The sequence below is a fragment of the Oncorhynchus mykiss genome, chromosome 11, assembly GCF_013265735.2.
Source record: "Oncorhynchus mykiss isolate Arlee chromosome 11, USDA_OmykA_1.1, whole genome shotgun sequence".
Classification (NCBI taxonomy): Eukaryota; Metazoa; Chordata; class Actinopteri; order Salmoniformes; family Salmonidae; genus Oncorhynchus; species Oncorhynchus mykiss.
In genome coordinates, this window is record NC_048575.1 from 72,842,418 (window position 1) to 72,860,417 (window position 18,000).

At 43.4% G+C, this 18,000-nt stretch overlaps 1 protein-coding gene across 1 annotated transcript; it reads right to left on the minus strand.

Annotated features, from left to right (window-relative positions):
• Nucleotides 1-7,272: 7,272 nt before the first annotated feature.
• On the minus strand, nt 7,273-17,558 carry LOC110536649 (neutrophil cytosol factor 2-like). Its single transcript, XM_036936266.1, has 9 exons — nt 17,423-17,558; nt 16,668-17,087; nt 16,455-16,492; nt 15,951-16,089; nt 14,721-14,792; nt 14,197-14,284; nt 13,785-13,882; nt 7,950-8,073; nt 7,273-7,838 (listed from the first exon to the last, which is right to left on the minus strand). Exons 2-9 carry the CDS (start codon nt 16,713-16,715, stop codon nt 7,714-7,716), a joined length of 732 nt encoding a protein of 243 aa, XP_036792161.1. The 5' UTR covers nt 16,716-17,087; nt 17,423-17,558; the 3' UTR covers nt 7,273-7,713.
• Nucleotides 17,559-18,000: the final 442 nt, after the last annotated feature.

Sequence of the window (18,000 nt, forward strand, 5' to 3'; positions counted from 1 at the left end):
CCCCCGTTCCTCAGTCGGATAAGATCATGTTTTTCACTTGTAAGCTCCGCTGACTTGCTTTGCTCGCTCAGACTTTTTCTGAATAGGAATTTACGCATTGTGTGGAGTAGGCCTATGTGAGTGTGTTGCTTAGAAACCGACAGCGGTTCGCGAGGCGTTACACACAGACGCTGGGCAATACATGATTTGGTCTCATTGAAGAAACGCACAGATATAATGGACGTTTCCAGCTACAGTATCATCATGCTCCATCCAGTTCATTTAGCTTACATAAGATAGTTCCATGATATCCATGAGATCTACCCAGGCTAGGGAGAGTGGCAAAGAGCATGCTCTGCTTCCTTTCAATCACGTGTATGGACCAGTACAGGGCTACAAGTCCCCATTCAGTCTACTATCTTACATCTCTGACAAGTCTATTCATTATTTAGGTCAGTATTTGGAGCTCTTCTGTATTTGAGTTACTGTAGCTGGTGGTTCTCTATTTGTAGGGAGCTGGTTTACAGTAGGCATCCAACAGCTGTTAAACTCATAAAGCTGCATTAGCAATGTCTCTACAAAGACCTCATCTACTCATATCTGCACACCTTACCATAGGCTAATTATAAACATTGCTATTTTTAGGCAATAAGCCTTCTCTATCCCATCTGCATATTTTCTCTTCCAGATGGACTCCAGGCTATTTGCTAAGGATAAGATTATTAAAATAAGTAATACAGTTCATTTGTAATAATAACAACAGCGGGCAACCAGACATATTGAAACTAAATTAGACAACAGAGAATGTTCATGAAAAAATGGCATCATATTGTTCTCCATTCTTGTGTAATACCCGTTGAGCAAATGTACACTCTCTCTCTCTCTCTCTCACACGCACGCACACACGCACACGCGCGCTGCCGCACACATGATGTAAAACACCCCCACAAACTCAAAACAAGCTCCAAATAGACTGATTATGTCACTACTACATTATACACTGACTTTAGGAACACCTGCCCTTTCCATTAAATAGACGTCACCTTGTTAAATCCACTTCAATCAGTGTAGATGAAGGGGAGGAGACGGGTCAAATAATACTTGTTAAGCCTTGAGACAATTGAGACATGGATTGTGTGCCATTCAGAGACTTAATGGGCAAGACAATAAATGTAAGTGCCTTTGAATGGGGTATGGTAGGAGGTGCAAGGCGCACCGGTTTGAGTGTGTCAAGAACTGAAACGTTGCTGGGTTTTTCACGCTCAACAGTTTTCCGTGTGTATAAAGAATGGTCCACCATCCAAAGGACATCCAGCCAACGGTATGCCAGTGGTCGAAAATGTGTCATTGATGAAAAAGGACAAAGGAGACACAAATTGTGCAGAGCAACAGACGGGCCACAGTAAGTCAACTGACAGTCCAGGACAACATTAGTGCCCAACCACCAATAACAGAATGCCCAACTCATCGTACCTTGACATGAATGGGGTATGGCAGCGACGACCTTACAGAGTTCCACTTCTTTCAGCAAAAAACAAGAAACTCTGGTTTCAGTGGGCTAAAGGAACAAAAACACTGGACATTGGACAATTGGAAAAACTTTGCCTTGTCTGATGAATCCCGGTTCCTGCGGTTTCACGCTAATGGGAGGACTAGGGTATGGAGAAAAGCACGAGTACATGCATCCATCATGCCGCGTGTCAACATTGCAGGGTGATGGTGATGGTGTAGGGTGTGTTTTCATGGCACACATTAGGCCCATTGATAAAAGTGGAGCAACATTCAGGTGCATCCCTCCATGGCAACAGTGTGTCCATCTGCTAATTGATTGATTTCAGCAGGATAATGCCCCATGTCACAAGACTAGGATTGTCCAGAAATGGTTCCACGAACATGACAGTGAATTCAGCTTACTGCAGTGGCCTGTCTAGTCACCAGATCTCAATCCAATTGAGCATCTGTAGGATGAGATAAAACATGCTATTCAGAGTAGAGATCCACTACCAGCCAACTTGCTACAACTGCGAGAAGCATTGGAGTCAACATGGGCCAGCAACCCTGTGGAATGCTTTCGACACCGTGTAGAGTCCATGGCCTGACGAATTGAGGCTGTTCTGAGGGCAAAAAGGGGGTGCAACTCAATATTAGGAAGGTGTTCTTAATGTTTTGTACACTCATTGTATATGCCAAGCACTGTATAATTAAATATCTCATGAGACAATGTTAATCATTTACTGAGCTGTAAAACAACAACAGAATCAATCAGCTCTCTGTTGTTTAACTAAACATGTCCAATAAACTGGTCATTAGTGAAAGCAGAACAGGAAACGTTTATCCACCTCCTTGAGAGATGAAAAACGGTGTGCATGCATCCCAAATGGCACCCTATTACCTATTTTTGACCAGGGCTCATAAGTAGTGCACTATATAAGGAATACATTTGCGATTTAACCACACTGGCTCCCTACCTGGGAGGGAACAGACTAGCAGGCCGCCCTCCCATCGCCTCATCTTGTTCAACCCTGTCCAACTCTCAATCATATTAACAGGCTGTTAAAAGACAGTACATCATTTACAACGAGACACAGCACATCTGTCTTAGAATATTTGAGTGGTTAGTTTGTGTCTGAATTAAGGTGAAGTGGGTGAGGTAGGCCATGTCTCTTGTGACAAGATGAATTCTCACTCCGCTAGCTATCTTCAAAGCCAAGCAGCATATAGATACAGACAGTCCCCCTCTCCTCTCCCCTCCTCGACAATGCATTTAATACCACCTAAAGGCTTTGTTATACTGCTCAGTACATACTGTATGGAAGGGAGACATTTGGTGAAATGTAAAAAATACATTGAGAAGGAATGTGTTAGCCTGGTCCCAGATCTGTTTATGCTGTCATGGTAACTCCATTGTTGCCATTGTCAAGCCAAACATTTGTCATGAAAGTGAGTGACAAAGAGTTGGCATGCTAGCACAAACAGACTGGCACTCAGGCTAAGAACGTGTGTATATAAAACACATTGCATTACTGTTCTACAGGGGCTACATGCAGTACATGACATAATCCATTCTTCTGTTTGCTACATGGTCTCTCTCTTAATTCTAATGAGAGATAGAGCATGCGTCCCAAATGGCCGCATATTCCCTATAGTGCCCTGGTCAAAAGTAGTGCACTATATAGGGAATAGGGTGCCATTTGGGATGCAGATAAAAGGCCTGTAAAAAGGGAAGAACTTGTTCAAAAGAGTGTGGAGGAGGCTGGTTCTTTTGATGAATGACTTAACGTGTAATACAAGGAAAGTGACTCATGCTTCTTCACCCTGCCAAAGAGTAATTACAGTAATATAACCGGATCAATGTACCTTCTTAACATCCACCCGGCTAACGCTATTAAAACTTGTACTTAAAAAACAGAGCATGGGTTCTGACCGTGGTCAACAGTAGTGTATAGGGGGCCATTCGAGATATACTCCATGCCATCTAGGTAGTTGGAAATGAAAACCATGATGTCAGCATAGTACAATGGTATTACGGCTTAATGTGGATGCATTGCTATGTATCTACAGATTCAGAAAATATTAGGATATGTTGAAAGAGTGAGATGGGATAAGATTACAGATTTATATACACTGAACAAAAATATAAACACTACAATTTTAAAGATTTTACTGAGTTACAGTTCATATAAGGTAATCAGTCAACTGAAATAAATAAATAAATGTGGCCCTAGTCTATGGATTTCACATGACTGGGAATACAGATATGCGTCTTTTGGTCACAGATACCTTAAATAAAAGGTAGGGGGGAGGATCAGAAAACCAGTCAGTATCTGGTGTGACCACCATGAGACTCATGCAGCGCGACACATCTCCTTCACATAGAGTTGATCAGGCTGTTGATTGTGGCCTGTGGAATGTTGTCCCACTCCTCTTCAATGGCTGTGTGAAGTTGCTTGATATAGGTGGGAACTGGAACACGTTGTCGTACATGTCGATCCAGAGCATCCCAAACATGCTCAATGGGTGACATGTCTGGTAAGTATGCAGGCCATGGAAGAACTGGGACATTTTCAGGTTCCAGGATTTGTGTACAGATCCTTGCGACATGAGGCCATGAATAATCATTCTGAAACATGAGGTGATGGCGGGGGATGAACGGCACGACAATGGGCCGTCCCTCGTCACGGTATCTCTATGCATTCAAATTGACATCATTAAAATTGTGTTCGTTGTCCGTAGCTTATGCCTGCCCATACCATAACCCCATCACCACCATGGGGTACTCTGTTCACAATGTTGACATCAGTAAATCTCTCGACCACACTACACCATCGTCTGTCATTTGCCCCGTACAGTTAAAATCAGGATTCATCCGTGAAGAGCACACTTCTCCAGCATGCCAGTGGCCATCGAAGATTAACATTTGCCCACTGAAATCAGTTATAACGCCGAATTGCACATTTAATGCACATTTTAGAGTGACCTTTTATTGTCCCCAGGAAAAGGTGCACCTGTGTAATGATCATGCTGTTTAATCAGCTTCTTGATATGCCACACCTGTCAGGTGGATGGATTATCGTAGAAATGCTCACTCACAGGAATGTAAACAAATTTGTGCATAACATTTGAGATAAATAAGCTTTTTGTGCATATGGAACATTTTTGGGCTCTTTTATTTCAGTTCATGAAACATGGGGCCAACACTTTACATGTTGCGTTTTATATTGTTTGTTCAGTATAGAATCAGACCAGGTGTGCTTGGTTTGGGATAGTTTTGAACACACGATTTTGTAATTCATTTTGCAAGCGCCATCTCATCAATGATGTAAATACAGTGCCTTGCGAAAGTATTCGGCCCCCTTGAACTTTGCGACCTTTTGCCACATTTCAGGCTTCAAACATAAAGATATAAAACTGTATTTTTTTGTGAAGAATCAACAACAAGTGGGACACAATCATGAAATGGAACGACATTTATTGGATAGCCCCTTTACTTTCAGTGCAGCAAACTCTCTCCAGAAGTTCAGTGAGGATCTCTGAATGATCCAATGTTGACCTAAATGACTAATGAGGATAAATACAATCCACCTGTGTGTAATCAAGTCTCCGTATCAATGCACCTGCACTGTGATAGTCTCAGAGGTCCGGTAAAAGCGCAGAGAGCATCATGAAGAACAAGGAACACACCAAGCAGGTCCGAGATACTGTTGAGAGTGGCAAGAAGAAAGCCATTTCTTAAAGATATCCATAAAAAGTGTTGTTTAAAGTTTGCCACAAGCCACCTGGGAGACACACCAAACATGTGGAAGAAGGTGCTCTGGTCAGATGAAACCAAAATTGAACTTTTTGGCAACAATGCAAAACGTTATGTTTGGCGTAAAAGCAACACAGCTGAACACACCATCCCCTCTGTCAAACATGGTGGTGGCAGCATCATGGTTTGGGCCTGCTTTTCTTCAGCAGGGACAGGGAAGATGGTTAAAATTGATGGGAAGATGGATGGAGCTAAATACAGGACCATTCTGGAAGAAAACCTGATGGAGTTTGCAAAAGACCTGAGACTGGGACGGAGATTTGTCTTCCAACAAGACAATGATCCAAAACATAAAGCAAAATCTACAATGGAATGGTTAAAAAATAAACATATCCAGGTGTTAGAATGGCCAAGTCAAAGTCCAGACCTGAATCCAATCGAATCTGTGGAAAGAACTGAAAACTGCTGTTCACAAATGCTCTTCATCCAACCTCACTGAGCTCGAGCTGTTTTGCAAGGAGGAATGGGAAAAAATTTCAGTCTCTCGATGTGCAAAACTGATAGAGACATACCCCAAGCGACTTACAGCTGTAATCGCAGCAAAAGCTGGCGCTACAAAGTATTTAACTTAAGGGGGCTGAATAATTTTGCACGCCCAATTTTTCAGTTTTTGATTTGTTAAAAAAGTTTGAAATATCCAATAAATGTCGTTCCACTTCATGATTGTGTCCCACTTGTTGTTGATTCTTCACAAAAAAAATACAGTTTTATATCTTTATGTTTGAAGCCTGAAATGTGGCAAAAGGTCGCAAAGTTCAAGGGGGCCGAATACTTTCGCAAGGCACTGTATGTAGGAGTTACCCTGTAATACAGATTCACTGTTGTTGACTACATTATTCGCACTCTCAAATAGATTGTGTATGCACCACATAATGCATCCATTATCCCTGGTAGGTGTACAACAATAGTCCCTGAGTTCTACCAGAGGATGGGTGGGTGGACGTAAATGCTTCACATGGGAACAGACTGAGCCTAATTACTAAAGGACTCTGGTTTAATAAGCCATCTGAATGGAGTTCTTTGATGCATCATTGCGCCCCTTCTTTTTCATAACTATCATTTGTGACGACAGCTAAAAGTACCTGACATTTTCCTGTGTAGTGACTAACTAAAGCCTAGACCACTGCACTTCTACTGCACAGCCAACTAAGATGTGAGTGTGTAGTGACTAACTAAAGCCTAGACCACTGCACTTCTACTGCACAGCCAACTAAGATGTGGGTGCCAAATGGCCCATTACTCCCTACACAGCGCAATACTTTTGACCAGAGCCCTGTAGGCCCTGGTTAAATGCAGTCCACTACATTGGGAAAGGGGTGCTATTTGGGATACAGACAAGGTCCTCTACCCTTACACTTCATTCACACAGACTCAGGCTTCTATTTTTCTACCAGTCAGTCCAGAGCCCTGTTCCAGGAAGACTGGAAGTCCATACATGTTATGAAGTTTGTTCAATGTGGGCAATCAAGTAAATTAGCTTTAATGGAATTAGGGAATGGGATTATTGCATTGCATGTCCTATTTCATGAATTGAGTTGTGTTTGTGCTTTTCTAATAACCAATTTATGCGTTCATGTAAGTGCCTGATTGAACGGATCCTCGCTATCTGTATGCCCAGAACCTTGTTTTGAGAACGAAAGGTTATCTCCCTTTCAAGGTCACAGCTTGGAGAGAAGAAGCCTCGTGAGGTATTGGTCTGTCACATGCATGAACCAAACATGAATGAAGAATTCATTATGAATCAGGAACAAGCTAAATCCTGCCTATGTAATGTGTCTGTAAGCTGTACATAAGAGATCTAACGGGACTGACCCAATGGAAGATATGTTCTATGGTGCATCAAGTTAGTAGGAACCTCCCCAGTTAACTGTTAATAAAAAATGATTCCTTTAAGATTGACTTCGAGTGTCCCTGTGTAGAATTTCCACAACAGACTTATTATGTTTTCTTCAACAAAAGTGAACAACACCATTCTTACCACTAGATCGTCTTTAGTTTAACAGGTTTACATGATCATGGAGGAAGTAACAACCATATAAGAGTATAACAGTGGTCCACATTCATTCACAGCAGTTGACAGTAAGTAGAAGAGGTGAAACACTTTAAGTTTGTCCTGTTGGTCAAATGCTACCCAGTATGCTACCCAGTATGCTACCCAGTATGCTACCCAGTATGCTACCCAGTATGCTACTCAGAATGCCCACTCTATTCCCTCTGAGTGGATGGAAAATGTCAGTGGCTTGGTCAGGCATGCAGCAAACCCAATGATGTAGTCCTCCATCAGACAACCACAGAAGCACACCAAGAGATGACATGCTGCATCGTCTCCGTACTGATTCTGATGAAGGCCGTTGACAGCCGTCATCATTTTAACTTGAATTAGATAAATAAAGTATCAAGTTGTTAACTGTGAGCAAGAGTTGAGCCTATTCCTTGTTTGATAGTAACATCCGATCGATGGTTGAGGGGGCCTCTCCTTCCCGGTAGGCAAAAAGGCTGGGGAAGATGCCAATGTTACCAGCACAGTGACCTTCCAGCCACTCTTCATTGACTGGCAGACAGGGGGGGGAGAGAGAGGAGGCTCATTATTCAGAGCAGGAGGTGACATACTTACTGTTCACTTAAAACACACAACACTTAATAATTTCTCCCGTTCCGTTACCTTCACTGAGAATGTCAATAGTGTCTCCCTCGCTGAACTCCAAATCCTCTGGTCCCTCAGCTGCATAGTCACACAGTGCCACCATCTGGTAGAGAATGGTACAGTTGGCCAGAGGGTCCTCGGTCTGACAGAGAGAGCAGAGGAACACACAGGTTAGCTTTCACTCAGCAATTAGCCACACATTCCATTGAGGCATTTCAGTTCAAGATGGGTCTGTGCTACATACACGGTGTTGTATAACACACTGTATTACTTCTACAGCTAATATAAGGACAGGAGTAGAAACTGACGTGGGCACATAAGTCCAAATATTCCAATGTACTTAAAAAGGGGGGTGTTACAGGTGCCCTAAAGGGACATATTCCTCCCCTTTACTTTTGATGCCTCATAAGGAAGAAGTAAATATTCACTGTTTTGAATATTATAATTTTTTTAACATAACTGCTCTCTTAACTCTTGATACTAGCCATCCCGGATCTGGGATCGTGAATACAGCCTCAAGCTCATTACCATAACGCAACGTTAACTATTCATGAAAATCGCAAATTAAATGAAATAAATATGCTAGCTCTCAAGCTTAGCCTTTTGTTAACAACCCTGTCATCTCAGATTTTCAAAATATGCTTTTCAACCATAGCAAAACAAGCATTTGTGTAACAGTATTGATAGCTAGCGTAGCATTTAGCGGGAAACATTTTCACAAAAACAAGAAAAGCATTCAAATAAAATCATTTACCTTTGAAGAACTTCGGATGTTTTCAATGAGGAGACTCAGTTAGATAGCAAATGTTCAGTTTTTCCAAAAAGATTCTTTGTGTAGGAGAAATCGCTCAGTTTTGTTCAAAACCGAAAAAAAAGAAAAAAAAAAAGAAAATCCAGTCATCAAAACGCCAAACTTTTTTCCAAATTAACTCCCTAATATCGACTGAAACATGGCAAACATTGTTTAGAATCAATCCTCAAGGTGTTTTTCACATATCTCTTCGATGATATATTGTTCGTGGAAGTCTGCTTTCTCCTCTGAATCCCATGGAAGAATGCTTGCAGCTGAAGATTACGCACCAATTTCGACAAAGGACACAGGGCGGACACCTGGTAAATGTAGTCTCTTATGGCCAATCTTCCAATGATATGCCTACAAATACGTCACAATGCTGCAGACACCTTAGGGAAACGGCAGAAAGTGTAGGCTCGTTCCTGGCGCATTCACAGCCATATAAGGAGACAATGGAAAACAGCACCTCAAAACTTTTGCTCACTTCCAGTTTGAAGTTTCATCTTGGTTTCGCCTGTAGCATCAGTTCTGGGGCACTAACAGACAATATCTTTGCAGATTTGGAAACGTCAGTGTTTTCTTTCCAAAGCTGTCAATTATATGCATAGGCGAGCATCTTTTCGTGACAAAATATTGCGCTTAAAACGGGAACGTTTCTCATCCAAAAATGAAATACTGCCCCCAGAGGTTCAAGAGGTTTTAAGGTTAATAAAATAATTTTTCAGAATAACCTTTTCTGAGCTAGGGAAAGAGGGTAGACTGCCTCAGTTCCCAGACTGGATCCTGGGGTGTATTCTGCCCCAATGTCGGAGGTTAGTCTGAACTAGGGAAAGAGGGTAGACTGCCTCAGTTCCCAGACTGGATCCTGGGGTGTATTCTGCCCCAATGTCGGATGTTAGTCTGAACTAGGGAAAGAGGGTAGACTGCCTCAGTTCCCAGACTGGATCCTGGGGTGTATTCTGCCCCAATGTCGGAGGTTAGTCTGAACTAGGGAAAGAGGGTAGACTGCCTCAGTTCCTAGACTGGATCCTGGGGTGTATTCTGCCCCAATGTCAGAGGTTAGTCTGAGCTAGGGAAAGAGGGTAGACTGCCTCAGTTCCCAGACTGGATCCTGGGGTGTATTCTGCCCCAATGTCGGAGGTTAGTCTGAACTAGGGAATAAGGGTAGACTGCCTCAGTTCCCTGACTGGATCCTGGGGTGTATTCTGCCCCAATGTCGGAGGTTAGTCTGAGCTAGGGAAAGAGGGTAGACTGCCTCAGTTCCCAGACTGGATCCTGGGGTGTATTCTGCCCCAATGTCGGCGGTTAGTCTGAACTAGGGAAAGAGGGTAGACTGCCTCAGTTCCCAGACTGGATCCTGGGGTGTATTCTGCCCCAATGTCGGCGGTTAGTCTGAACTAGGGAAAGAGGGTAGACTGCCTTAGTTCCCAGACTGGATCCTGGGGTGTATTCTGCTCCAATGTCGGCGGTTAGTCTGAACTAGGGAAAGAGGGTAGACTGCCTCAGTTCCCAGACTGGATCCTGGGGTGTATTCTGCCCCAATGTCGGAGGTTAGTCTGAACTAAATATTCAACCTTTCAGGGGGTCATCTTTCTCTTGCAGGGTAATGACAATGTACAGGTGAGTCTACAGTCACATTGTCTCTGAGTCTGAGTGGTGATGGTGTATGCCCAGACTGGTGCCCAACATTACCCTGAGTAGGCACTCTGGCTGGTTCGAGTGAGTCTGGAGCACGTTCCACATTTATAGGTTGCTGCAGTGGATGTTCAGGTGATGCCTCGTAGTGATTGTAGGTATCCAGTAGCTGTTTCGTCTCAGGTCTCAGAAGATCGAGCCACGTGCAAAGCTGTCTTTTCATCATGGCTGACACTGGTGCCTCTTTGATTGTAGCATGGGGGGCGTTTCTGTAGGTCAACAGGTAGGCGGTTAGGGACCCGTTCCCTTGTGATGATTTTAAAGCTTGATTCATCATCTGGACCAATCTGTCAGCGAGGCCGTTTGTTGCAGGGTGACACGGCACTGACTTGATGTGCTGAATTCCATTTGCTTCCATGAATGACCGGAACTCTTCAGATACCCGTTGTGGGCCATTATCGCTAACAACTTGAGTCGGCAGTCTGAAGCGACTGAAGATTGACCGTAGCACTTCGATGGTCCTCTCCACTGAGGTGTTCTTCATCACTGTGACCTCAGGCTATTTCCTGCGTGCGTCAACTACGACTAAGAACATACAATCCTCCAGTGGGCCTGCATAGTCTATGTCGACTCACTGCCAAGGCTCCTCTTGGAAGTCCCATGGGTGTAGTGGCACTAGCTGAGGCATGTTCCTAAACTTTTGACATGCAGAACATGACTTGACGTTGTCTTCGATAGCTGTGTCCAAACCGGGCCACTAAAAGTAGCTGTGTGCAATCTCCTTCATTCGCACCATGCCACAGTGCCCTGAATGGAGTTCTTCAAGCACCTGCCTTCTCAGTGGCGGTGGTATGGTGACTCGAAAACCCCATAGCAAGCATCCAAACTGAACTGTGTGCTCATTTCTCCTCCTTCAGTCTGCGAGTGTTCAGTGTGTGTGACAGGTAAGGGAAGCCTTGAGAGGCTGTCTTCATTGCAGTGCTGCTCAGACTTTCTAGACTTGATATCGTACTGGTGAGCAGTTAAAAGTAATGCCCATCGCTGCATGCGGCTGGCTGCAACTGATGGAATGGCGGTGTTGGGACCAAAGATGGAGGTGAGGGGTCTATGGTCCGTCAGCACTGTGAATCATCGGCCAAACAGAAACTGATTAAATTTTATAACTCCAAACACGATGGCGAGCGATTCACCCTCGATCTTTACTTAAGGTAAGGTTTTACTTAAGGTCCGTGATTTGAAAGGAATTGGCCTTTCTTCCCCTGATGGCATGATGTGTGAGACAACAGCACCAACGCCATAAGGCGTACAGTCCTTTGGGAGTCACTATGGTCAACAGTTCTTGTGACTCTTGGTGCACATGCATCTGTAGATAGACTTATGTCAGGCCTATCTTACTGAATTTGTCCTCCAGAAAAACCAGAAAAGAGCTTGTCAATGAGGGGTAGTGGATATTTTTCAGCAGTCAAGACTGGGTTAATGATGACTGAAATCACCACAGAGTCTGAGTGAGCCATCTTTTTTTATGACTGGAACAACGGGTGTAGCCCATTCACTAACATTACTGGATCCAATACTCCACTCTCGACTTGTCTGTTTAGCTCAGTTTCAACTTTTGGTTTTATGGCGTATGGGACGGGTCTAGCGTTTAACTGTCCTTCATACTGCCAAGTTCTCCTTTGAACACATCCGTGTGTTTCCTCAATATCCCTTGTAGGTTTGTGTCCTCTTTTGCAACCATGTGAATTTCCTGACAGTTTAGTTTGATATTTTCCAGCCATGTGCGTCCTAGCGATGCTGGATGGTTGCCTTTCACGTTGTAGAGACGTAGCATTACCTTCTGTTTGTTGAGCTCAACTGTAACAATCACGTTTCCTCTCACTGGAACAATCTCACCGAAGATAAAGAACACAAACGTGAGAACGTTTCTTTCTCGTCGACAGTTGTGTTGTATAACACACTGTATTACTTCTACAGCTAATATAAGGACTGGACATGAGACGGGAGTAGAAACTAACATGGGCATTGTTTAATGCCTTTCACAGGACAAAACGTTCCAAGCATTCCAATGTACGTAAAAAGGGGGGTGTTACAGGTGCCCTAAAGGGACAAACTAGAATATCAACACACAACCCATTGTATCATAGGTCATTGTCCCACATGGCACCCTATTCCGTCTGTAGTGCCCTTCTTTTGACTGGAGTGCATAGGGTAGCCCAGAGCCCACAAAGGGAATAGATAATAAAGCATCTGACCTTTCCATTGTGTTAACGATGGAGGAATCTTTCAAATACTTTAAGCACTTGCTTTAGTCTGCCTGGAGTGCTAGATGAGCAGGACTTGCACTTTAGCGACTATTCTATTGTGCCTGTCAAACTAAATCAAGCCCAGTAAGTATTTAAAAATGATTTCAAATAGTATTTGAACCTAGGGGTGATGGAAAGTATTTCAAACAGCACCTCCTAAACACTGGAATGGTAGCTAATGATTCCTTTATCACAGTAAATGATCTCAAGGAAATCTACATGTTTTTGTTGCAAACAATGGACCCACTCAGGTCTCCTAACATAAGTTGTATAACTGGTATTGGCAGGATTGACTGAATGGAAATGGAGAAAACTCTGCAGAACTCACTGAAACCTCATGCTTTTCCCCAGCCAGCCAGTCTGTCGGGAATTTGGTGTAAAAGTAGAACAGGACTGACACAAGTCCCAAACAATTTGGCACGGCCATCCGAGTTTTTTAAGAGGTAATTTCTTCTTACGGAAATCATTCAGGTCATTCTGACATGCTGAGGCACAAAAACTAGTCTTAAATAGTCCAGAATATATTTTTACCCGACAACCTCTCCCTCCCCGGGACTTTGCATTGACTTGATCAGGCCAAATCATCAGCATTGTATTACATCTGACACTTGAAAATGATGAGTCATAAAATAAATTAGAAGTTATCCACAATTCCATCTGCCTAGTGTACAGTATGTAAACCCATGCAACTAGAAGTACAGCACAACATGCTGGATTTACTGGATTATGTCAAATGGTCCTTCTTCCAGTCAGGCTGACACCAGTGGAGGCTGCTGAGGGGAGGACGGATCATCATAATGGCTGGAACGGAGTGAATGGAATGGCCTCAAACACATAGAAACCAGGTGTTGGATGTATTTGATGCCATTCCACTTATTCCACTCCAGACATTACCACACGCCCGTGTTCCCCAATTAAGGTGCCACCAACCTCCTGTGGCTGACAAACATTCTTCTTCAACCAACTGGAGGACAGATGTACTGTTGTTTGGACCTGATGACTTCAGAGAAATAAATTGTATTATCTTAACCTTCATTTTACATTTACATGTGTTATTTCCGACAGAGATAAAGAGTTACACACTCAGATAAAAACACAGATGAAGTCAGAGCCTTTACTCACCAGCTCAGTAGGACTGTCCATCGTGGATGGGTACCTGGGTGACGGGGTGGAGGTGGTTGGTAGGTAGGAGGGTGGAGATGCCTCTCTATCAGGCCTCACTGCAGATTATATATAGCACAAGATTTAAAAGGCTGAACACTTGTACAGTAATCAGTGACTGTAAAATGAACACATTTATAGTTAATGGAGCTGGTAGAATGACGACTGTTACAATATGATTTAAAGCACTTTGAGATTATTTGTGTAATGAAAAAGACTATAATAGTTCAATAATGACAATAATTATTTATTATTTATTATTATTTCATTAACATTAATGTGCTTTAAAGGTTAAGATGGATGCTGGCATGGCCTAGCTCCACCCCCTTGGTGTCTTGCGTTCTGCCAGTGGTGTTAAATGAGGTGAGCCTACCCTGTGGAGGTTCTTCGTGGCTAAGCTGGCTCTGTGGGCGAGTGGGCGGCTTGAGCCCCGGTGGGAGGGGGATCCCACTGGGAATACTCTGTGGAGGACACAACCAGAGTAGTCAAGGTAACATCGCTCTCTGTGCCTTCCATTAAAGCAGTGAAACATCCAGACAGGCTGGGTTTATAATTGCTATTCCTCTTGTGACACCTCATTCCCTCATTGTTAAAATCCAAGGGTATTCAACAACCCTGTCTGTCCTTCACAGTGTTAAGCAGGTGCAGCTTTGATACACATGAATAGGCCTACACATGTTTTCACTGTCTATGGGTAGAGGAGGAGAGTTAAAATACAGCTCTGTTAAGCATTACTCTAAAACTGAACGTTGCGAGAACAACCCAGATGAGATTAAACACCTGAAGTTGCTGGATTGTCACATTCTGTTCACCACTATGGAAATAGCTACATTGTCTTAATAAAACATACAAATGCGATGAAATAAGAAACTCTAAGAAGAAGATAGAAAGCCTTACTTTTGTTTGTTTTCTGCCTTTGGACTTGTTGACATCCACTGGGTCCAGCAGGGTCATGGGGACAAGTCCTTTCTAAACCACAAAAGAGGGGAAAAAGGGAAGATGAGCGATAAATCAAACATTTTTACGGCATATATATACAATCGTACAGAAAGAAGGCGGGGCCAAAATAAAAGAAGTTGGTGTTGCTGTGTTAGGAAAGGGGAGATGTAATGACATGGCTATTACTGATACAGCCAATGGAGGGGGTGGGGGCAAGGGACAGACAGCTAGGGGACAGCAGAGCCTCTTGTGGAATGTAGAAGTATTGCATTATTCTTATGTGCTTTCTAATTCATTTATAGAAGTCCTAGCTAGTTGCTACTATACAATACAAATGTATTGATCATACATTACAGCAAACAATAGAAATGTGTCTACTGCTCAATCCTCAACCCTCCCAGACAGCACACATTATTTACAGGTATAGGGAGTTAACCCACTCTTTACAGGTGTAGGGAGTTAACCCACTCTTTACAGGTGTAATGAGTTAACCCACTCTTTACAGGTGTAATGAGTTAACCCACTCTTTACAGGTGTAGGGAGTTAACCCACTCTTTACAGGTGTAGGGAGTTAACCCACTCTTTACAGGTGTAGGGAGTTAACCCACTCTTTACAGGTGTAGGGAGTTAACCCACTCTTTACAGGTGTAGGGAGTTAACCCACTCTTTACAGGTGTAGGGAGTTAACCCACTCTTTACAGGTGTAGGGAGTTAACCCACTCTTTACAGGTGTAGGGAGTTAACCCACTCTTTACAGGTGTAGGGAGTTAACCCACTCTTTACAGGTGTAGGGAGTTAACCCACTCTTTACAGGTGTAGGGAGTTAACCCACTCTTTACAGGTGTAGGGAGTTAACCCACTCTTTACAGGTGTAGGGAGTTAACCCACTCTTTACAGGTGTAGGGAGTTAACCCACTCTTTACAGGTGTAGGGAGTTAACCCACTCTTTACAGGTGTAGGGAGTTAACCCACTCTTTACAGGTGTAGGGAGTTAACCCACTCTTTACAGGTGTAGGGAGTTAACCCACTCTTTACAGGTGTAGGGAGTTAACCCACTCTTTACAGGTGTAGGGAGTTAACCCACTCTTTACAGGTGTAGGGAGTTAACCCACTCTTTACAGGTATAGGGAGTTAACCCACTCTTTACAGGTATAGGGAGTTAACCCACTCTTTACCGGTGTCTCTCACCTGTCCATCATGTATGACCATGGCCAGTCCATCTCTGTCTGTATCACTGAAAAGAAACACTATGGCTCCCCCAGGCACCGTCAGCTGCCCAGGGGCTTGGGACATGTAGGGGTTACGCAGACGCATGTAGCGAGATTCCCTATGGGGAGGCAAAGCCAGCATTCGAAGTGAAGGGTTAAGATGCACACTACCATGATTATCTCACTTGTGTTGCAGCGAGTTATTAAGGACCCCAATCAACATTGTAGAAAAATAAACACATAATTTGACTCATGTGCATTTATCATCACCGTTTCGGTCAGAGACCTTTGTCTTAAGAAGATGTTACTCATACCACCATATTAACCATGGATATCTTTTTTTTATTATTCAAATATCAGTTCTGAGCTTATTTTCTTCTGGTGTCCATGACCATGAGCGAATAATTACAAGGATTTTTTTCTGCTCCAACAGCATTCATGTTTTGGAACATAATTGAGAGTCAATGTGAATACTATTACTTACTCCACTCTATCCACCTTGGGCTCGTAGTATCCCGGTTTCTGTTCGGAAGACAGATTCACAGTCAGAGAGAGAGGCAGAGGGCATAGGATGTGTCCCAAAATGTCAAAATGGCATAAGGACTCTGGTCAAAAGCAGTGCACTATACAGGGAATAGGGGGTTATTTGAGACGGATTCAATGTGTACTTCCAATGCTATGTTAACAGTGGTCTTACATTGGTCCTGAGAGGTTCAAATCCACCAAAGTCATCATTGGGAATCATTGAGGAAATTACCTGAAAGCACAGGAAGAGGCCTGATTCGATTGACACACACACACGGACACACAGGCAAGCACACACACAGCGATATGTCACTATAAATATGTCCCCAATGGCACCCTGTTACCTACATAGTGCATTACTTTTGACCAGATCCCATAGGGCCCTGATCAAAAGTAGAACACTATATAAGGAATAAGGTGCCATTTGGGATGTACTCTATGTTACTGTGCCTGTGTACATCAGTGTGGTGTGGTTTTACTTAACCATTGGTTTGCCCAGGAAGTCTCTCTGTCCCAGCTGTTCTACGTCCTGTTTCCTGGGCCGGAACACCTCTCCCTCTGGCACCAGGAGGACGGGCAGCACCTCTCCCTTCTGAGGGTGGAGACACACACAGAGAAAGAGAGAGAAAGAAAAAGAGAGACAGCGAGAGAAAGAGAGAAAGAGAGAAAGAAAGAGAGAAAGAAAGAAAGAGATAGAGAAAGAAAGAGAAAGAAAGAAAGAGAAGGTAATTCAGGAACGAGAGAAATGCAGCCACGCTGGACAGAACACACCACACCCTGCCAATGTCAAAATATTATGTGACGTTAGAGACAGGAGTTTTTCCATACCATGTGCCTTGATCAGTGAGAATAAAAAAAAACTCATGCCCTATGTAGGGAGAATTCAATGTTTGTTTGTGAATGTTGTTTTTCTGGTAGTGTACTTACAGAGATACTGTGTAAAGCCACCTCCACGTTCAGTCCTCGCCCCCCTCCTCATTTCTCCTGGGAGGCTGAGAGCAGGATGTCTCTGGCTTTGTCCAACTGGTTCAACCTGGAGTGGACAGCTGCTGCGTTATACAAGACCTGGACAACCACAGAGAAACATAACGTCTGTCTCAAATGGTACTCTATTCACTATGTAGTGCATTACTTTTGACCAGAGCCCTAGGGGACAGTGTACTAATAACCCTCTCCATATCAAATCAAATGTATTTATAAAAACCCTTTTTACATCAGCAGGTGTCACAGAGTGCTTATACACAAAAACAAAAAACTGCCTAAAACCCCAAACAGCAAGCAATACAGATGTAGAAGGTTGGAGGCTAGGACAAACTCCCTAGAAAGGCCGGAACCTAGGAAGAAACCTAGAGAGGAACCAGTCCTCTTCTGGCTGTGCTGGATGGAGATTGTAAGAGTACATGGTCATTAAGCCCAGATATGACTACACAGAAAAGTAATACTCAACAACTGCCCATGACAGAGCATCACTTAATGATGCTGCATTGAACACATTGGTGTTTTCA

Excerpts from the sequence above, each read along its gene's own strand:
- LOC110536649 (XM_036936266.1), bottom strand. The coding sequence starts at position 16,715 with ATGATTCCCAATGATGACTTTGGTGGATTTGAACCTCTCAGGACCAAT. Across the intron at positions 14,285-14,720 it reads AAGGCAGAAAACAAACAAAA|AGTATTCCCAGTGGGATCCC; the intron begins GTAAGGCTTTCT and ends TGTCCTCCACAG. Across the intron at positions 8,074-13,784 it reads TGGACAGTCCTACTGAGCTG|ACCGAGGACCCTCTGGCCAA; the intron begins GTGAGTAAAGGC and ends TCTCTCTGTCAG.